Source organism: Lithobates pipiens, unplaced genomic scaffold (assembly GCF_037356315.1).
Source record: "Lithobates pipiens isolate NorthernLeopardFrog02 unplaced genomic scaffold, aLitPip1_a1.2 Scaffold_16, whole genome shotgun sequence".
Taxonomy (NCBI): Eukaryota; Metazoa; Chordata; class Amphibia; order Anura; family Ranidae; genus Lithobates; species Lithobates pipiens.
Window position 1 is genome coordinate 404397682 of NW_027507748.1, and position 22904 is coordinate 404420585.

At 45.3% G+C, this 22904-nt stretch overlaps 1 protein-coding gene across 1 annotated transcript in view; it reads right to left on the reverse strand.

Annotated features, from left to right (window-relative positions):
• Positions 1-22904, reverse strand: part of RFC2 (replication factor C subunit 2) — a 47693-nt gene that overhangs the window by 12655 nt on the left and 12134 nt on the right. Inside the window, exons 3-9 of the mRNA XM_077482363.1 lie at positions 20726-20767; positions 16905-17011; positions 2304-2405; positions 2006-2106; positions 1734-1891; positions 1369-1434; positions 1207-1287 (exon numbers count right to left, since the gene is read on the reverse strand). Coding sequence (XP_077338489.1) covers positions 1207-1287; positions 1369-1434; positions 1734-1891; positions 2006-2106; positions 2304-2405; positions 16905-17011; positions 20726-20767 — 657 coding nt within the window. The remainder of the gene's footprint in view (positions 1-1206; positions 1288-1368; positions 1435-1733; positions 1892-2005; positions 2107-2303; positions 2406-16904; positions 17012-20725; positions 20768-22904) is intronic.

Consider the following 22904-nt stretch of genomic DNA (forward strand, 5'->3'; position numbering starts at 1 on the left):
ATGATGATCTCATTTCTTGTGACACGAACAAGCCAGGAAAGTACATATACCCCCCAAATGACCCCTTTTTTTGAAAGTAGACAGTCCAAGGTATTTAGTAAGATGCATGGTGAGGTTTTTGATGTTATTTTTTTCCCCACAATTCTTTGCAAAATTAAGATTCTCCCCCCCCCCCCCCCTCACAAAATGGTCATTGTAATAGGTCATTTCTCTGACATGACATGTGTATACCACAAATGACGCCCCAAAATACATTCTGCTACTCCTCCTGAGTATTACAATACCACATGAGTGGGACTTTCACACAGCCTAGCCACTTAGAGAGGCCCAACATGTAGGGAGCACCATCACGTGTTCTAGGAGCATAAGTTACACATCTAACTTGTTGACTACCTATTACACTTTTGAAAGCCCTGGAGCACCAGGACAATGACACGTGACACTGATGACAGATGGCACTATAGACACTTTGTTGTGAGATTTTTCACTCACCGCTGCAGCCGTTTGTTCTCCCTCCTCACACGCTGTCTGTGTGAGGAGGGAGAGCCAGCGATGAGAGATGATCTCATGTTTACATACGAGTTAATCTCTCATTGGAAGCACCGATCGCATGCTAAATGGCTGCTGTGATTTCCCATTTAGTACTCTGTAAACGTCTTTCAACTACAGCGTGGGCACAAAGTGGTTAAACCTCATACTGTCACCAGAGCAGCGCAGTCCCCATAGTGACATTGTACCGCTCTAGGAGGTGATCAGCCGTTTTTTACACTATGATTGCTTATACAGTGATCACTGAAATAAGCAATCATTTTGACATTGTGAATGGCATCCATTTATGTGCCATAGTGAACTATTGGTCACATGGTACAGGCCCGTTATTGGCCTTGTGATCACTGTCACCAATCACAATAGTACACAATGGCTATGACTGACAAGCCATGGTTTACAACTTACATCTGATCGCTGGGATTGATAACAGCAATCACAAGGTACGAGTCACACGCATAGCTGCCCAGTACAACGATCTGTATTGCACCAGACACAGAGCACACACACGGCGCACTAGTGGGAGGACATGTGACATCCACCCAACCATATTACTTAACCACTGCCCGCCTGGCCTGTTGTAACTTTTATGTGCATGTATAGAACCCTTCTAATGTCCTCAACTGGTTAAGTAAAATAACGAATTTCTAGAATACAAACCTTGTATGCTTCATCAATGTTTGCATTCACACAGTGCTGCAACATTTCTTTCACCAACAGTGGATGTGGTTCATCACAAACCTGAAAGATAAAATTACATTTTAGAGGCAAGTGGCTACAGTACTAGCACAAACTGACAGTATTGAACAAAAGAACACTTGCCTTAAACACATTTGTACTGTTCACATACCCAAAGCCAGCATGTGTAGACTGCACGTTATTTAAAGCCTGGAGGGAAAGAAAAACCAGCAAAGTAGTGTCAAAAGCAAAGGGTGCATTTCCAAATATGAAAACAAAATAGACTGGGCATGAGCCTTTTTTAGTAAAAGGAAAAATATAGAAATGCCCCAATACTCCTAAAGCAGCTCAAAGAAACTAGTACTTCTCCCCAGCAAGCAAATTCTACCAGACTACACAAATCGTTCTTCCTTCGCCGATAATGAAGCTCAATTGCACAAAAACAATGCGAGAACGATGGAGAGAAAAAACAATAATTGATCACCACATTTTCAAAGTACAGCAACTACCTGTCTCATATCTCCTTGTGCTGTAAACACAATTGCTTCAAGACCATCATCTGTGCACTCAACCTTCTCTCTCTCTACAATGACCATTAGCCTTGAAAGAACCTGTGAATCGGTAAGCTTTGTATAGCGAAGCACAGCACATCGAGACTGAATGGGTTCTGGGAAAGACAAAAAATAAATAAATAAATAAAAAGTAAAAATACAAAAATCATGAGCCCTTGAACCGGGGGCTTGGATCTAGTCACTGAATGCAGAAAACAGATTGGACTTGCCTATAATTTTATCAGATGCATTGCAAGCCAAAGCAAATCGTGTTGTCTTTGAATAAATCTCCATAGTTCTTCTTAAAGCTTGTTGAGCTCCATCTGTCATGCTACAGAATATGAAAATACAACATTAAAAAGTACACTTGTATTTCCACTAATGAGATTAACAATAGCCTGCACAATCACCACAAATACATCACTTCAAAAACTAGCTTACCCATTAGTGAAATGACACTAATCGTGACATTTGAAAATGAGGAATAAAACTTTGAGATGGCATGTAATTTAATAAAAAGTTAATCACCTGTCTGCTTCATCCAGTATTATGATCTTATGCCGACCTTTCGGAAGTGTAACCTTTTGCTGTGCAAACATTTTGATCTTGTTTCTCACCACATCAATGCCTCTAAGACAAACATACATCAGTATAAGACATATTAATAAATATTTATCTTGCCTGCAAACATGAATTTTCAATCAATGGATTCCATGTGGACACTGAACTGGTATTCTAAATAAACCCGCATTAGCTTATTGCTTAAAGCTGTACTCATACCTTACCCTAAGTATTGCACGATTGTGCAGACTCCTCTCCTGAAATTAAGAGAAACCAAATTCTCTGGTCTGATGAAACCATGGTTGAACTCTTTGGCCTGAATGGCAAGCGTCCAGTCTGGAGGAAACCAGGCACCGCTTATCACCTGGCCAATACCATCCCTACAGTAAAGCATGGTGGTGGCAGCATCATGCTGTGGGGATGTTTTTCAGCAGCAGAAACTGGGAGATTAGTCAAGGTCAAAGTGAAGCGCTGTGAATATTTTCCATATGCACTGCATGTATTCCTCTGCTCTCAGACACTTTGGGGGTTATTTACAGAAGGCAAATCCACTTTGCACTACAAGTGCAGTCGCTGTAAATCTGAAATGAGAGGAAGCTCTGCTGATTTTATTATCCAATCATGCAAGCTAAAATATGGTTTAATTTTCCTTGAATGTCCCCCTCGGATATACAGCGACTGCAATGAAAGGTGCACTTGGAAGTGCAATTTCAAGTGCACAGTGGATTTGCCTTTAGTAAATAACCAGAAAATTTGTAGCATGAATGTTAGATGCAGTCATGCAAGCTGAATGAAATGTCACTGCAAAATGCAGGCATGTTGTATACCCCTTTACTGGAAAAAGCAGTGTCCATCGACCACTGGGTGTTGGCTCAGAAAGGTGGAGGGTATAAACAAAATGGACTTGAATTTTACTGCACAACACAAACATGAGAAATACACAAAGCCCTGGAGTCTTTGGAATATCTTTATTTACTCCAACGAGGGGACAACCCTTCTAGGGACATATGGTGTTTCCATGCTCTGGAATGGCAATGTCCCCCTCACCCTGTCTGTTTATTCTCTCCTTCTTTCCCCCTTTCCCTTTCTTTCATTGCTCTGTTATTTACTATTTTAGCATTTTTAAAAAGGAAAACCTGGAGAGGATCCGGTCACTTACTGAAACCCCATGTAAGCCGATTTATATGAATGCATAGTACATGCATTCATGGCATCCACTCAAGACCATTCAGAAGGATATTGATGTGACATGTTAACCACTTCCCGACCGGCGCACGCAGGCATATTGGCATACAGGTACGTCCATTTCTAAATGCCAACCTGGCGGCGTGCTCGTGTGCCGGTCGGGCCCCCATGCGTCCAGTCGCAGGTCAATCGAGTCCGCAGGGGTACCCGCGATCATCTCACGGGGAGATGCCATTGTAAACAGCATCTCCCTGTTCTGCCTAGCAACAAGTGACACTGATCTCTGCTCCATGTGATTAGAGCAGAGATCAGTGTTGAGTAACACAAAGCCCAGCCCCCCACAGTTAGTAACACACCCCTACACTGCCATTTACACAGGAATCGAGAGAGAGATCGAGAGAGAGAGATCGAGAGATCGAGAGAGAGAGATCGAGAGAGAGAGAGATCGAGAGATCGAGAGAGAGAGATCGAGAGAGAGAGAGAGATCGAGAGAGAGAGATCGAGAGAGAGAGAGATCGAGAGAGAGAGAGATCGAGAGAGAGAGAGATCGAGAGAGAGAGAGATCGAGAGAGAGAGAGAGATCGAGAGAGAGATCGAGATCGAGAGAGAGAGAGAGAGATCGAGAGAGATATCGAGAGAGAGATCGAGAGAGAGATCGAGAGAGAGATCGAGAGAGAGATCGAGAGAGATATCGAGAGAGAGATCGAGAGAGATATCGAGAGAGAGATCGAGAGAGAGATCGAGAGAGATATCGAGAGAGATATCGAGAGAGATATCGAGAGAGATATCGAGAGAGATATCGAGAGAGATATCGAGAGAGATATCGAGAGAGATATCGAGAGAGAGAGAGAGAGAGATCGATCGAGAGAGAGAGAGAGAGAGAGATCGATCGAGAGAGAGAGATCGAGAGAGATCGAGAGAGATCGAGAGAGATCGAGAGAGATCGAGAGAGATCGAGAGAGATCGAGAGAGAGATCGAGATTTTTGGGGGATATTATAACTTAGTAAAAAAAAAAAAAATAATAATGCTTTTTTTTTCAAAATGGTCACTCTATTTTTGTTTATAGCGCAAAAAATAAAAACCGCAGGGGTGATCAAATACCACCAAAAGAAAGCTCTATTTTTGGGAGAAAAAAAAAAAAAGCCACGTCGCATGACCTCGCAATTGTCAGTTAAAGCGACGCAGTGCTGAATCGCAAAAAGTGGTCTGGTCTTAAGCCAGCAATATGGTCCGGTCTGAAAGTGGTTAAATGTTCTCAAAACACACTGTACTTCATATTCAAAGAGATCTGTATTTGTTGCAATGATGCGTTCTCTCTTTGAGCATATTAAAAAAATAAAAATAAAAAAAAGTGTAAATTTTGAAAGAAAATGAATAAAAGTAAAGCAAATTTGTTTATCAGTTTAGGGCTATATGTATTCTACTTCATTTTTTTTTTTTTACCAAAAATAACACCAATAAACGTATATAGATTGGTTTGTGCAAAAGTTATAGCGTCTACAAAATAAGGGATAGATTTAGGGACTTTTAATTTTTATTTATTGTTTTTACTGCGACGGACAAATCTGACACCAAGTAAAGCTTTTTGGGGACCAGCAACACCAATACAGTGATAAAAAAATAAAAATTGCACTGATCAATGTATAAATGACACTGGCAGGGAAGGGGTTAACACTAGGGAGCGATTAAAGGGTTAACTGCGTTGCCTCAGTGTGTGTGGTAACCATGTGGGGAATGGGCTCACTGGGACAACACAGATCGCTGTTCCTGATCACTAGAAACAGCCGATCTCAGTGTTATCTCCTGTCAGAAAGGGGGATCAGACTTGTTTACATTAGGAAGATCCCCATTATGCCTCTGTGGAGTCCGCTGGACCCACGCAACCATGGGGTGCGTGCACACCCACCCACAGTATCTCATGCACGAAACAATGTACAGGTAGATCATTTTGCGCAGCCGGGCCACCCTGCCGCAGTATATGTGCGGTCCAGAAGTGGTTAAAGTGGAGTTCCACGCAAAAGAGGAACTTCCGCTTATTGGTCTCCTGCCCCCCCCCTCTGGTGGCACATTTGCCACCTTGTGGGGGGGGGGGGGGGGGGGGGGACAGGTACTGTTCCCCACTTCTGGGAGACCAGGCCCGCCTTCCTCCTCCACCACAATTAGAATGTGCAGCCAGAAGGCTTCACTGCCAGGTTCCCTACCTTTTGAAGAGCGAGGGCCACTTAAGCGAATTGGTAACGGATCGTGGGCCACAATGAGCAGAGCGGGAGGATGACAGGTGTCCACGGACACAGCCCACTCTACTCTATGGGCCCTCAGATCTAATCCAAATTGCTCAGACGGAAGGGGCAGATCCATTTTTTTTTTTTTTTTTTAGGTAGGCGGGTGTAAACAGACAAGTCCGTTTAAATCTGCTGCTCCATAGAGGTGAATAGCAAGTCTGATTGGGTCGGACCAATCATGTGAAAGGGGCCTAAGGCTGCTTTCACACTTATGTGCTGCAATTTGCCCAAACTGCAGGTGCAGCGCAGTGAACCTGTGGATTTGCTACCTGAACTTTGCTGTAAACGTCTATTATATACTGCAGGTGTGATGCACTTTCTGAAGGCACAACAAGCCCACAGGTAATAACAGAAGTCTATGGCTCAATGCAGGTAACCCGCAACTGCACTGCACCTGCGGATCAGTTTGAAAGCAGCCCAGTAACCACTGCAAAACATATATCCATATATACTGTCAATTTAGTAGTAAACTTACCTTTAATAACCATCTTCCATTCTGGTGTTGCTGGCTGTTGCTGTCCCAGGTGGAGTGCATTTGGTATCACTCCGCCTGTGACAGGAGGGGGCACTATGCAGGAAACATTGGCATATGTGGCTCTGCTCCGCAGCCACTTGCTTCCACTGTCAGTGGCTTCATTCACAAAACTGCTGCTCTGGAATGGCGGGTCAGCATCCTGTGATCTGGGCTTGCCACAATGCTATCTTAGAGCAAGGAGGATGAGGACCACATCAGAGGGCTCCGCGGGCCACTGGTTGGGCACCCCTGCCTTAGCGAGAATGGCGATGGCTGCACCAGACAGCCGGTCTTCAGATCGGCTGGGGTGCAGACATTGCTGGCTCCCTGGACAGGTAAGTGTCCATATATTAAAAGTCAGTAGCTGCAGTATTTGTAGCTGCCGACTTAATTTTTTAGGGGGCTGGAACTCCTCTTTAACCTCCTAAAAATTCCTATGACATATCATTCAGCTTGCACAAATGCTTCTGAAATGTATGCAACACATGTTTAAACAGATAGACACCTTTCCCTACAGTATATTTTTCAATGATATTCATCACATCATTGAAGACATGGCTTCTGATTTGTGCACTTTGTACATTTTAATCAATCATTCTACAGCAGGGGTGGCCAACCCGCGGCTCTTTGCCCGGTTCCGTGCGGCTCTTACGTTACTTACGCTACTGGCTATGAACTTCCTTATTCGAGTCGAGTCGTACGTCATCATGTTCGAATCCGTCGGAGTTTGGTGTGATTGTGTGTGGCCAAGTCCGCTCATTCGGAAAGTCCGTCAGAATTGCAAAACATGCTTAAAATTTTTCGGCCAGAACTCTGCCATTCACCATCCGCTCGCATACACACCTCCGCTCACCCCTCACTCACTACCCCGCCCCCTTGCTCTGTATTTACGTCAAATGCACACGTGGGCAGTTTTTCAGTAAGAGCAAAATGGCAGGGAAAAAATGCACAGCAAAACGAACATATGAAGAAGAACACAGGACGTTTTTAACAGAGTGGGAGAGTTTATATTTTTTTGTTGAACGTAATGGAAAGCCATTCTGCCTTATATGTCAGGTGTCCTTGTCGCATTTCAAAGCTTCAAACCTTCAGCGCCACTTCAGCTCACTCCATGCTAACATCGACCAGGAATTTCCAAAAGGGACTGAACTTCGCAAGCACAAGTTGGTTACTTTGAAAAGTCAGATGGAAAAGCAGGCAAAGTTTTTAAAAAAAAAAAAACTTACAAAGCACACAGAGACTGTAACGCTTGCATCGTATCAACTGGCTTGGAACATTGCACGGGCCAAAAAGCCATACAATGAAGGGGAGTTCATTAAAAAATGCCTCTGTGACATTGTTGAAATCTTGTCTCCTGAAAACGACAAACTAAAACGAATGGTATCAGACCTCCAACTGTCCCGCCATACTGTTGAGCACAGAATATCAGACATTAACACGTCTATTCAGTCAAAGTTGCACTCTGATCTTCAAGCTTGTGAGTATTTTAGTGTCACATTGGATGAGAGTTGTGACATACAAGACAAGGCTCAATTGGCAATATTTGTACGGTCTGTGTCAAACGATTGTTTGATCAAAGAGGAACTCCTCGATATTATGCCTTTAAAAGACAGAACCCGTGGCATAGATGTGAAAGATACAATGATGGATGCATTTGTGAAAGCAAATCTGCCCATAGCGAAACCAACTGCAATAGCCACAGATGGAGCGCCAGCCATGATTGGATCTGTGAATGGGCTTGTGGGGCTGTGCAAAGCTGACCAAACATTTCCAGAGTTTTGGAATTTCCACTGCATCATACACAGCAAGCAACTTGTGTCTAAAACATTGCATTTGGACAGTGTCATGAAGCCTGTGATGGCAATCGTCAACTACATCCGTACACATGCGCTTCACCACCGGCAATTCAAGAATCTCATCGCTGAGCTGGACCAAGGGCTTCCAGGTGACCTGCCGCAACACTGCACTGTAAGGTGGCTGTCAAAAGGCCAGGTACTCTCTTGCTTCTTCCAGCTTTTGGATGCTGTGAAACTGTTCACGGAAGAGAAGAACAAGGACTATCCACAGCTCTCGGACCTCGAGTGGGTTATGGATCTGGCCTTTTTGGTTGACATGCTGTGACACTTGGACAAACTGAACCTGACCTTGCAGGGTAAGTTAAAAATGCTGCCTGATCTGGTGCAAAGTGTGTTTGCATTTGTCAACAAACTGAATTTGTTCAAGGCGCATATTCAAAAGGGAGATTTAACACATTTTCCCACTCTACTAAAAGCCAGCGGGCAGGTCACCAGCGCCGTCCTGAACAAGCAAAGAGCCAGATATGCAACACTGGTTGAAAAGCTGCACGAGAGGGGGCGTGACCGGAAGTGCTCGGCGGTGGACGCTTTCTGAGGGAGCTCCGTGTAACCCGAGCTCCATCCATCGCCATCCTCCCTTATCCAGCACCGTCTGGTGACTAAATTAACAGCAATCTACTCCCTGGAGTGCCCTGCAGCGACTGGTGGCATTATTTGGTGCACATACCCCTCCACTCGGCCGCGGGACAGCCGACACCGGGAGCTCGTGGCGGCCATCTTGCCGCTCCGGAGGCCTGCCGAATTTTCGGGATTTTAGCTGCATCAAGCGGTAGGGGACGACCATCCACCCTCCAACCCTTCTGATCTTCCCACCCCGAGTGCTCCGGTGGCTCGTTCGGGCCTCGGGGGTGAGCGAGGAGGCCGTGGCTGGGTCCGGCCTAGTGCGGCCTAGTAAAGCCTGTGGATCCCCGGACTTTCCTACGGCGGACGCCCGCGGAAGAGCATCGCACCCGGACCGCTACCCAACTACCCGCTACTTTTGACTGCAGGGCCCCCCCCCTGGACAGCATATACCTCCCAATCCCCCCCACACTGCATCTTTCGTCAGGCCTGACCCTGGACCAGGACTGTGCTGACTGAGGTCAGCCATCTTGCTACATCCAAAGGCCTAATAGTCCTCTTTCCACACGCTGCTGGTGTGGTGGGGGGAGGGGAGTCTCCTGCTTTTTCCTAGCTCTGCCCCCAGAGGGTGCATGCACGGCAGCTCCGAAGATGGCCGCATAGACCTGGAGCCACGTCCCGCCCTGGCGGATCAGGACTGATGACGGTGCCCAAAGAACCAACGCTCACTCCACAACTTGTCCGCTGAGTAGTAAATATATCAGGGATCTCCCCAATGTATTCCGGGGCTGTCAGGAGAAATCTCGAGCCGACTTATGAGACGACCCGTTCTTCCCAGACAGAGGTGAAATTGGCGGCCGGACCTCACCGTTCGGACGCGGCTTACATGACCGAGGCACAGCTGGCGGTTTCTTCCTCATCTGCTCTGCAACGACGGCCAAGCACCGATTGTCCTGAAATGGCTTCCCCAGCCTCCACAGTATCTCTTCTGGAGCAATTATTCCCAGACATGGATTTCCCACCCTTGGGAGCCAACCTCCCTCAACCCCAACTTCTAACACAGCCTGGGGACTTGGGCCTACTGCAGCCGATCAATGTGACTGAACTCTTTGCTAAATTTGCAGAACTCCTGGACAAGGGCCTACAAAACACGGCTACCAAAATCACAAGTGACATCAAAGCAGACCTCCAGAACATCGGATCTCGCATTGAAACTATTGAATCCAACCTGGATGCGACGATTTCCAGAACAAATCAAAACTCTGCTTGCTTACAAGTCTTACAAGAACAACTGGAAATTGCCAACGCCAAAATAGATGACCTTGAAAATAGAAATAGGAGGTGCAACTTTAGGGTCAGGGGACTCCCTGAATCCTACAAGGACATTCCTGCGACAATACAGGCTTTCATTAAAGATCTACTCCCTGACGTCCCACAACACCATCTAGAGCTTGATAGGGCTCACAGGGCCCTCAGGCCCCCCAGGGATGATGGCCTGCCTCGAGATATTGTAGTAAAGCCTCACCACTATACAGTGAAAGAAGCAGTCATGAAGAAATCCAGATCCATGTCCAAAATAGTCTTTCAGGGACACCAAATACAAGTCTTTGCTGATATATCTCCCTCCACCATTCAAAAGAGACGCACCTTGAAACCGCTACTTCAAATCCTTATGAATAAGGACATCAAATATTGGTGGCTCTTTCCATTTCAATTGAAGATGTTATTCAATGGCAAACCCTACACCTTTAGTTCTCTTCCAGAAGGGGAACAGCTTTTCCTACGACTCGGCCTCATCTCTCACGGCCCAATCGCTATGCAACAGGAGCCCTCTCCTCACTCGGCTAAAAGGCAACTTCCCTCCAGTCCATCCAGTCCACTGAACTCGATGTGGAAACCCGCAAGACACAAGAAATCGAAGGACAACGTCCCTCCTTGACTCACTATGATCTACCTACAGTACAAGTTTTGGGACTTTGGGGGGATACTAGTCCCCTCTCGGGGACCTTGAGCAGGGACTTTGCCTAGATTATACCTCACCATGTAGGTGGGAACAACACTCAAGGTCTCCATCTGTGTTGGGGGGAACTAGCTAACCCTTTTTTTTTTACCAATTTTATGTTGCCACACTCAAATATTTTTCTTCTCCCGATTTGTATTTCTTTATTCTCTCCTGGTCCTTGGGGAGATTTAAACGATTTCTAATGTTAACGTTGGTTCTGGGGCCCTTTTTTTTTGACAGTTATGTATTGTTTAAATGTTTAGATGGTCCTTCTTGCTAGGGCGGTGCTCATGCACCCCTTCCTGCCTAGTGAACTCGGTATTGACCCTTCACTGGTCAGGATTACTCCCTATCTTCATCCCCTTTGGGATTGAGATTGGGGAGGTGTCTGAATTTTTATTTGCAGGTGGTATTTTTTTCCGCCCGCATCGGGGGTCATGTTTGTCCCCCTTCTTACCTTCTCTGCTCCTCTCTATCCCCTTTTCTTGCTCATTCTCTGCTCTTTCTTTCCCCCTAGAGGTCATCTGGAGAAGGAGGACACGGTCTTCATCCATGCTAGTTGAATCACTCACCGGTCTGCTTTTATCCTGGTCTATAAATCTTCTACGGGTAAGTGCCTTTGTGTATCGGGGTATTCCCACTCCTCTGCTCGATGGCGGTAACTGATCCAGACAAAATTCCCCTTAAGCTTATTACTCACAATGCCCAAGGCCTAAACTCCCCGGCCAAACGTCGGAAAATGTTTCAACATTTTCACTCCCAAAAAGTTGATGTAGCACTCATACAAGAAACCCATTTCCCTAAACGCTTTCATCCTACTTTTATCCATTCCAAATTCTCTAATTTTTCACTGGCCAATGCAGACGATAAAACAAAGGGGGTGGGTATTTTTATTTCTAACAGATGTACGTTCTCTCTCAAGTCAGAACTTAAAGATCCAGAAGGCAGATTTATCCTAGTGATTGGAGAGCTGGATGGTCATCTCTACTCATTCATCTCATACTACGCCCCCAATAGAGGCCAATATGCCTTCTTTAAGAATCTTCTAGACACCGTGTCACCTTTATTGGGAGGGGACTGTAGTTTTTGGGGGTGACTCGAATACGGCCTTTGATGCGGGCATGGACAAGGCACGTCCTCCGGGTAAACGCCTTGTTCGACCCACTAAACAAAGTCTGCGTATAGCCAAACTAATCTCCCAACATGGGCTGATTGATATCTGGAGGGAAATTAATCCATCCCTGAGGGATTTTACCCATTTCTCTAATCCCCACCAATCTTTCTCGAGAATAGATCACATATGGGTTACCTCCCATACCATACCCTTAACAAACAGAGCTTTCATTAAAGACGTAGTCTGGTCGGACCACTCTATGGTGGTGATAGTCTTCCGCCGCCCTGGAGTGGCTCGACCCGGTAGGAGATGGCGCCTCAATGAATCTATTTTGAGCGACCCGGGCAGGAAGGCGGAGATTGAAACCAAAATTAAAGCTTATTTTCAAGTCAACGACACCCCGGAGGTTGGACCCTCGTGCCTTTGGGCTGCTCATAAGGCGGTTCTCAGAGGACACCTTATCCAAATTGCTTCTCAAATTAACAAAGCACAAAAATCTGATATTGTCAGATAGGGCCACAAAGTCCTGCTCCAATCTAAAAGGCACAAGGCTCGCCCCTCCGAGGTTCCCATCTCGGACCTGGATGCAGCTCGTACTTCTTTGAATCTACCACTCACTACTAGAGCTGAAAAATGGATCCGCTGGAATCAATCCCGTTTTTACTGCCAGGGAGATCGGATAGGCACACTTTTAGCTCGCCGACTTTCTCCAAAATTCAAACACACTGCTCTCCCTAAAATCAAAATAAATGGTAGTACCCTCTCCCAAAATCCGCAACGCATAATGGAACAATTCCATTCTTTCTACCAATCCCTCTATAGTAATAAAGACTGCCCAACGCAAGCGCAGGTCGATAGGTTCCTCGATACGGTACAAAACCCAATTTTGAAATCTTCCCATCGCCAAATCTTAGATGCCCCTATCTCACAGGAGGAAGTCTGTGCTGTGATCAAAAAATTAAAACCCCACTCTGCTCCTGGCCCAGATGGTTTCTCTATACCTTACTACAAATCCTTTTCCACCACTCTAGCCCCATACCTTGCTCGTTTTTTCAATGAGCTCCGGAGAGGGGGTACCTTAGAAGCTTCTTCTAATATGGCATATGTAACGGTTATTCCTAAACCTGACAAGGACCCTAGTGCTGTCTCCAACTACAGACCAATTTCCCTCATCAACAATGATCTAAAGATTCTGACTAAGATCCTTGCAGACCGCCTGGCCTCTTTCATTAGTCTGTATATCCATAAGGACCAGGTAGGCTTTATCCCAGGCCGAGAGGGCTCTGACCAGACGCGTAGAGCCATTGACCTGATTTCTATCCTAAACTCCAACTGGGATAAAGGAGCTCCTCGACAAGGCTGTTTGCTTTCCTTGGACCTACAAAAAGCATTTGATTCTATTAACTGGTCGTTCATCTTTTCCACTTTACAACGTTGGGGCTTTGGTGAGCATTTTCTCAATGTTCTGAGGGCCCTCTACTCAACCCCTTCGGCCCAGGTACGTCTGCGGGGATTTTACTCTGAGTCTTTCCCTATCTTACGGGGGACGAGACAAGGCTGTCCTCTATCCCCTCTTATCTTCGCTATAGCGATTAAATCCCTGGCGATTTCTATTAGGAGCAACCCCAATATCAAAGGTATATCTTGTGGCTCCCAAACTCACAAATGCGCACTGTTTGCGGATGACATCCTACTTTTTGTATCCTCTCCCCTCACAACGCTCCCTAACTTATGCCGCCTACTAGATGACTTTGGCTTGGTATCTGGCCTCAAGGTTAACTACAGCAAATCTCAAGCACTTAACATTAATCTTGCAGACTCACTCATCTCTAGGCTTCGAGATAGCTTTAAACTCTCATGGACCAACTCATTTATTACATATTTGGGAATAAAACTAACACCAAGGATAGATCTCCTCTACCAAGCTAATTACCCGCCGCTGTACAAAACATTAGAGAAAGATCTCCTAAAGTGGTCGGGTCTTCCCATGACTTGGCTAGGAAGGATCAATGCCATCAAAATGACCTTACTCCCGCGTATCCTTTACTATTTTAGAACCCTTCCGATACCAATAAATAAAAACCACCTTGGGCTCTTCCAAGCCAAAGTCATCAAATTTATTTGGGGGAAGGGTGGACGCAGACTGGCTAAGTCGGTCCTATATCGATCAAGGACAGAGGGGGGACTGGGCCTGCCAAACTTGCTTTGGTATTTCCAAGCAGCTCAACTTTCACAGCTCTCCAGAATCTACTCCCGATGGGAACACCCTGACTGGATACACATTGAGAGATTGGCAGTCCCGCTTCATACCCTCGATTTCCTTCTATGGAGCCCCAAAAAATCTAGACCCCCGATCATGTCGCCGACGCTATCCCATTCATTCACTTTGTGGGACTCCATCAAAGGAAATGCACACCTAATTTCTTCTTTAGAACCCCTGAAACACTTATTTCACAACCCAGACTTCCACCCGGGCCTAGACATCAAAGCGTTCCAGTGGTGGCTAGACAAAGGGCTCTACAGAATAGGTCACTTTCTCAGACCTTTAGGCCCCCTAACGAAGGCCTATTGTGTCAGCAAACTGGACATGCCCAGATCTGAATTCTTCAGATTTACACAGATATCCGCATTTCTTCACAAAAAATATAGATCCCTCCCAGACGGTCCACAAATTACCCCTTATGAACAATGGTGTGGGCAAGGCATCGAGCAGAGGGGTGGGATCTCACTGGTTTACAGGGCACTCTCGGGTAAACAGTCCAAAACCTCTTACATGTTGGCCTGGGAAGATGACTTAGCCCAATCTTGGGACCTGGAGACTTGGCAAAGGAATTTTTCCTACTCATACAAGGGCATCATGAATACCGGTCTCATAGAAGCGAGCATTAAAGTACTTACCAGGTGGTACTTAGTACCCACGAAACTTGCTCACATCTTCCCGTCCACATCCCCTCTATGTTTCAGGGGCTGTAACCTTAGAGGTGATATGCTTCATGTTTGGTGGTCCTGCCCCAGAGTGCGACATTTCTGGCGTAAAATTTTTTCCTGGATAAGCACTATTACCTCACAGACTATCGTACCATCCCCCCTCATTGCACTTCTCAACTTCCCAGTCTCGGGAACGCCCAGGATTACACAACGCCTCATCCACTTTATTTTACTGGGTGCCAAACTCACCCTGGCAAAAGCCTGGAAAACGCAGAGCAGCAAAGAAAAAAATTTCCTGGATCATGAATCAAGAAAAAATGGCCGGTGTAATCCTGGATCGTTCTGAGAAATTCTATCACACTTGGGAACCTTGGGCATCTTTTGTTGGGATCACCCTTCCACATTGAAATAGCTGTACTACTGGCTGTCGCTCACTTCGCCAGATGACCTTCTACACCGCCCTCTACCTCCTTTTATACTCTTCTACGCTACTTGTCCTTTTCCTCTACCTTTCCTGCTCTTATTTTCTTTGTCTATTCCTTTTTCCTCCTATACTCCCTTTTCCCCTTCCTGTAGGGGATGCTCCCTTTGATTGCAAATATTCTTTGCGATTAGTTAACAATTCACTTATTGGATTTCCTAGTCTATACACTGCAAGGAAATTTTCTTTTGTTCTACTACGTTCTTTTGCTCTCCCTCCCAGAAATTGAGTATATATCGCGTGTGCCTTATTCAGTTGCATAATTCAAACTTCTCACTTGTGCTATTTCGTTTACAGAACCAATGTAGTTTGTTGGCCAGTCCCTTTCGCTGGGGGGTGGGGGGGGGGCCCTGGGGAGGTGCCCGGTCGCAGTGTGATCCCATTTGGGGCGGCAGGGCGATCTTCCCTGGGCCCGCCTCGGCCTCTGGTGGACGGTGCTATGGAGGGATCTCCGGGTCCCCGTGACTTAAGGTGGGGCCTAGTTGACCCTTTGTTCTCGAACGTATCTTTGCTATCTCGCGCTCTCATTCTCGGGCTAGTCAAGGTTTATTCTCTTATCTCCTATATTGCAACCCTGGTCTGGGGGGGATATGTTTTTCTTACTTGTTTTCTCCTTATATGCTTTACCAGTATGATGCATATGTCTTTTAGGGGGCGTCTTGCCCTACTATCACTTATTATTGACATGTTTTGTAAACTGTTACTATACTTAATAACAATAAAAATCTATTGAAAAAAAAAAAAAAAAAAGAAAAGCTGCACGAAAGCTTTGTGGCCCGGTTCCGTGATCTACAACTGAAAAGGCCACAGATTATGTTCCTTGTCGACCCATTTAACGCTGAGATGGACTGTTTGAAAGCCCCGCTAGTCATAGATGAGGGTGCGGCTGAGATGGAGATGATTGATCTTCGTGAAGAGGACAAACTGAAACCTGCTTTAAAGGAAGGGACCATTGAGTTTTGGAAACTTGTGCCAATGGAGAAATACCCCAATGTCAAACGAGCTGCACTTAAGATACTGTCAATGTTTGGGTCAACATATGTCTGCGAGTCTGTGTTTTCCACCCTGAAACACGTGAAATCGAAGCATCGGTCTGTTCTGACCGACACCCATGTGAAAGAATTGCTTCGAGTTACAACAACGGAGTACAAGCCAGATTTGAACAGGATTGTTCAAGACAAGGATTGCCAGAAGTCCCACTAAATAACACATATAATGCGCATAATAAAAGGAAAAATGTTTTGTAAATTGTTCTATTATTCTGGTTATGGATTTGGTTAAACAGAGTTTGTCTGTGTGAGAGTGCACACAGTGTTCATTGTTGAAAATGACTGGCCTGTGGTCTTTGTAGGGTTAAAACAGTGTGTGACATTTACAATAAATCCAGCTGAGCAAACGTATGTGTGTATGAGGAAGGGATGGGGTGATGTTCATGTGTGCCCATGCGTATGATGTGGCTCTTTGCGGTAACTTGGTAAAAAATGTGGCTCTTGGTCTTTTTCTGGTTGGCCACCCCTGTACTACAGGATTGTTAAAACTCTTCACAATACTGCAAGATTTTCATTGGGGTTGGAGAAAATGGCCACAAACCCCCTATAGTTCTTAGACTGAATATTGCACATTATTTTACAAAACCAAACTTACCGATCATTTGAAGCATTCAATTCTAGGACAGCATCCTTGAGTGCTGGACCCAAAAGGGCACGAGCCAAGCACAATATACTTGTGGTTTTACCAGTTCCAGGTGGACCCTGCAAGTGCAGTAATACTTAGTTATTCTGAACTTTTAGGGTAATGTTACTTATCAAACATACATTATTACCACAGATGTTTACATAATACCAGGGTGCTTCACTATATTCACCAGTAGTAACCAACTAGCCAGGTAAAGGGTATGTAAACCCTGACATTGAACTTCTATTTGCACATTGGTCTGCTAAATATAGCACTGAAAGGGCTTTGTTATATCTGAAAAAATTATAAAAAAACCCTGCATTTTCTGTAGTAAGCAGAAAACTCTGTGCCCCAGTTGCATTAAAACCCAAAGCAGCCCTGATTAGGTTAACCCTGAACATTTCCCTTCTTTGTTATAAAGATTGGGGGGGGGGGGGGGGGTCTGTAGTCCAATCACTTCCTGTCCTAGGATGACAATGCTGCTCCTATAAAAGCAAAGTGAGGGAGTGGTGAAGCATGTTATTGGCAAGAACCTCAGGAAAAAATAAAAAAGGAAAACAAATGCAGCTGCCACATCTAAAAAAAGCCAAGCTGCAATATGCAAATGACCATCTCAGATTAAAGTGACACTAAAGGCTAGTTTTAATAAATAAAATAAAAATAAAACAAACATATCATACTCTCCTCCACTGTGCAGCTCCGACCCTGCTCTTCTGGGGTCCCTCGGTGGCTCTCGCCACATCAGATAACCCCCTGGGAGAAGCGCTCTCCTAAGGGGTTACCTTGGGGGCACGCTCCGGAGTCCAGCATTCGGCGTCCATAGGAGGTCAAATGCAGGACTCTGCCCCACCCCCCTGCGTCATTGGATTTGATTGAAAGCAGCAGGAGCCAATGGCTGCGCTGCTATCAATCTATCCAATCCAGAGCCAAGAACCCTGGGCAGAGAGAGAGCGCATCCCTGTGGGTCCAAATTCCGACCCACAGGCCAATCGTGGCCCGGTTTTGAATGGCCCGTCTGATTATCTAAACATATATCACAAAAGATATATAGTCTGGCCGCCTCGGAGGGAGGACGAGCACCATGCACACAGGAGTATTTCCTGTTTAAACAGCAGCCTGTAAGAGGAAGTCCCATCTCGGGCGCTGCCATTGGACGACTGTTCTGTCCACCAAAGGAGGTGTGACTTTCACTTAAAGAGGCCTCTGTGTAAACAAGAGATTCTCCTGTAGGATATCTTCGGCGCTCGTACTGCCCCCTCCATGTCCTCTGCAAGGCTGCACTGATGGAAAATGGTGAGTGCATTCCTGGCTAATGATGGGTGCTGCATTTCTTGCAATGGCGAGTGCATTTCTGGCTAATGATGGGTGCTACATTCCTAGCAATGGTGGGTTCTGTATTCCTAGCGATTGGTGGTGCTGCATTCATGGCAATCAGGGGTCTGCAGATGGACACTGACCCTTATTTTGCTTCACAGTTATTTAAAAAAAAATTTTTTTTCCTGAAACTTCCCTCTTAAAGTGAAAGTGCGTGTTATACGCCAACAAATATGGTGTATCCAAATAATATGCCTGAGCTCATCTCTTTACTCACACACAGCCACAAAGGCAAGAGAATTCTTGTTGGGCATTGCATTAGTGCTCAAACAAATAAACTTAGACCGAATTTTAATGATTCAAAGAATGTCATCCCTCGCGCATGTTCACTTCATGAAAACTGGCCCTCTTTGAAAAAAAGGTTGGACACCCCTGGCCTACATGGTGCAATAGTATTGCTTTGCATGATGCATTTCATTGCACAAACCTGTACAGATTTACAATGATCCTTGCTTCAGAGGAGCTCACATTGTCTACCATGGTCACACAAATACACCCTAGCGGATCAACCTACCTGCAAAATTTATTTTTGGTTGTAATTTACAGAGGATTTGAAGAAGGACACACACACACACACACACACACAGGTAGTGTACTCATGGGAAATGAACACCACCACATTATCAACTGCATTGCTATTCTAAAAAGAGACCAATAACTTCTGAGTTGGGCAGATTCACGCCACAGTACTAAAAGACTGGAAATAAAGGATGACTATGGTGGGGTTCCCCCTAGTGCACTGTGGTTTGGGTGCAGCGCATTTGTATCCACACTTTTAGGTCCGTTCCCATTGACTTCTATTAGACCATGCATTTTCTGAAAGTGCATCAAAGAGGCAGCATGCAGGACTTTAATGCGCCTTCATGAAAAAACACTGCCTAATAGAAGTCAACAGGAGCACACCTAAAAACCACACTGCACTCAATCTGCAGTGTGCTGGTATGAACCCGGCTAAAAGGTTTATAAAAAGCACACACGGTCTGCTTTAATACTGCATGTACAAGAAAAAAAACTGCAACAGCCCCCCTCCCCATACTTACATGAGCCCCATCTCTAGCCATGAGTCACTTGGCCATCTGGGACGCCGTCTCCTGATTGGCTGAGACACAGCAGGGGTGCCATTGGCTCCTGCTGCCATCAAAGTCAGTTATCCAAGCAGGAGAGAAAGGGGGCAGGGCCAAATCACAGCTCCGTGTCTGAATGGACAGGCAGAGCTGCAGCTCGACTCAGGTGCCCCCCCATAGCAAGCTGCTGGCTAAGGGGCACTTTATAGGAGGGAGGGGCCAGGAGCAGCAAAGAGGGACCCGAGAAGAAGAGGATTTGGGCTGCTCTGTGCAAATCCACTGCACAGGGCAGGCAAGTATACAAGTTTGTTATTTTACAGTCACTTTAGGTGGAGATGCCAGGAAATACTGGCATGGAAAATAGCCCATGCAAAAACTGCTAGGACAGATGCACTCTTGCATGAAAACCCTGTGCAACTGCCCAACTTTAGCCTCAGAAGGTAGCAAAGATAGTGCGCACAGTCTCATTCTGCGGCACCTTATTTAAATAAGTGGACAATATTAGCAAGCCAGCCCAGCTGATGCATCTGGCTACAGACACTGGGGAGCCATAGAAAATAATGTCAGTCTCAGCATGTGCAAGGCAGATGGCTGTTATTTCCTTTGACCATGTACCCAGTTACATTTCCCTTAGATCCCATTCACACCTGAGCGTTTTGTAGCTTGAAGCCTGAAGCTACAAAACCCTAGAGGGGAAAAAAAAATAATATTATTCTCAATGAAGATGGTTCACATCTCCACTCCATGTCACCTGAAGTCGAACGCCTGAAGCTCAAAGTTCCGGACCCTTTTTTGTCATTCAAATTGAGCAATTTGGGCGTTTTTCTTCTTTTAACATTGGTGACCTTTTACCCTGCACAAAATCGTGGAAAAAAAAAAAAAAACACTGCAAAAATCACACGATTTTCTGCTTGAAAACGCTACGCTGAGGTGTGAATGCAGCCTTACCGATAGTGAGCAGCATGGTTTCTGGCCTCTAAGACTATCCGCATATACAAGTAAAATTTCTGGAGCAGAATCCCTTTTAAGCTGCATGCATTAAAAGGAGAAGGCCAAAGCTTTTTTCAGCCATACGTCTTGTGGGTCACAGGAGTACAGTTACGTTTGCACGCCTGTGACCCAGAGTCAGCTTATAGTGGACCATCACCCAACATCTGCCTTTATGGCAGAACCACTCTAGGCTTTGGAAAGATTCTGACTATACTTTTGGGATCCACCCAACTGCCCGATTAACCGCTAGCTCTGGTTCTCCACACACACAGCTGAAGCCAGTGGGATCCGATCAGCGGAAGTTCAATTTTGGGTGGAACTATGCTTTAATGTGTAGAGTAATATCTGACAAAACATACTTACTGAAATTATGATATTTGGAACGTTTCCCTCTCTTGCGAACACCTAAGAAAATAAATAATAGGTACCAGTTACTTACCGGTAACTGTATTTCTGGGAAATCTTCCAGGACGGCACACCTGAGAGATGAGAGGCTCCTCCCTACAGGAAACACAATCAATCGACAGCTGTTTTAAGTCCCCACCCTTCCCCTTGATCCTCAGTTTGTAGAGAACTAACTCCTGAACCAGGTTCACAAGGGAAATCATTCCTCATAGGTACTCACCTTCTAGTGTTCTAGAATTTTCCCTCCTCCAACGGGCGGGAAGTAGGCCTGCCATCCTGGAAGATTTCCCAGAAAGACAGTTACCGGTAAGTAACTGGTACCTTTCTCAAGTCCTCTTCCAGGACGGCACACCTGAGAGGATAAACAAGTACCTCAGGCCTACCTTAGGGTGGGGCCACTGCAAGACCCTCTTGGCGAACCTTGGTTCTGCAGTGAGTTTTACCTCCACTCCATACGCTCATATGCTTGATGAAGGCATCTTAGCTGGATCATGCGGCTGATCTGCAGGTCTGCTCCACAGTTGTTCCTGCCTTTTTCGCTTCGGATGCAGTATCTAGGCGAAATGGGCTCTTAAAAAATTGAATCAGAAAACATGTTAAACTTGTAGGTTAGCAATGTTGCCTATCTCACACATCTAACAACCATGGCCTATTGTGCCTGTAGGTGCTACTTAGAACCACTAAAAAGATAAGAGACCTGTGTAAGACAAGGACACTACATTAATCAATAAGAGGGCCTGTCTTAACACTACCCTGTTGAGGGAAATAAAACTGCAACTGTTCCTTTTTATCTTTATGTCAGCAAAAGACTAAAGGGAAGCCTACTTAAGGGAAATAGATTAACAGAAGCTTGAACCCTGGGTTTAAGGCATGCCCAATCTATGTCCTTACTTACGCCTGAGAGCCTTCTTCAGGAGATTAAAGTCCCTAGCAGGAGTAGACTACCCATATTGCTACGTCTAGTTTTGCTAAAAGGGCGAAATGAAGGCCATGCACCGAGCCGAAACCTATTTGATCGGGCATACATCTTTATACTCCATCCTCAGGCCCTAATACTCCTCTGAACAGAACTCTTCAAGTTCTTACTAAACAGGGCGATTCATTATCCCCTTCCTCCAGTGTCCCATAACCCTACAGGGCTTCAACCCTAGGAAATGGTTCTGGCATCCCTGAACGCAAGTGGTCAAGGTTTTCTGACATGTGGCATCTGCAGCCCGAACTCCTGGCCCCTCCATGGAAAAGAAGGCTGAAATACAAAAAGGTGATACATGTATTATTAATATCACAAATAAAATGATCATAGATTGTGGGCACGGCACAATAGATTTAGACAGAAAGGACACAAGCATAGACAACAATGTTGTGTGCCTGAGTGTGACTAGCTGAACCAATATATCAAATATGGGAAGAGACCCAAATCTGAACCTCAATGTAGACAAACAGTCCTCACAGTCTGGCTTTCTGATGTGCTGCCAAGACGTAAAAACATTAAGACTCAAGCAAACCCTAAATGCTGCGCAGCTAGCTAGGTCATAACTGATATATAAATACAGAAAGGACAGGAACCCCCTTTACTGTTGTGTTTTACCTATGTACAGAAAAACAAGGCTATAAATATAAAGACAGAAAGACCCAAACTTCTATGTTGTGTATTTCTGACAAACCACCAAAATACAGTTATAAGATTAATATGAACACCAACTCCCGTGTTGTGCATTTCTGCTATGCCACAGGGAAAAATATGGAACACAAGACAATCCCTTCTGTCATGCACTTCTGTAGTGTAGTTCAGATAGAACCAACACTGAGAAAGGACACAAGCAACCTGCAGCATTGTGTTTTTCTGAAACAGAAAGCACCAACAAGCTTCAATCTTGAGTATTTCTGCTGTGCAACAACATAAAAGCAGACACTGAGGAAAAAGACAGACAGCCTTTACAGCTGCAATCTTTCTGGTCTGCTGCAAAATAAAACAATAACGCCATGATGAGTATTCCTGCTGTGTAGCAAAACCTCAATCAGAAGGGACAGATAAGTTTAAAGTTCCCACACCCATACGACCCAACCTGCGACTTGGGACTGCAAGACGCATGGGAAGTCATATACTATGGCTTCCAATGGGTACCATTTGTGTCTG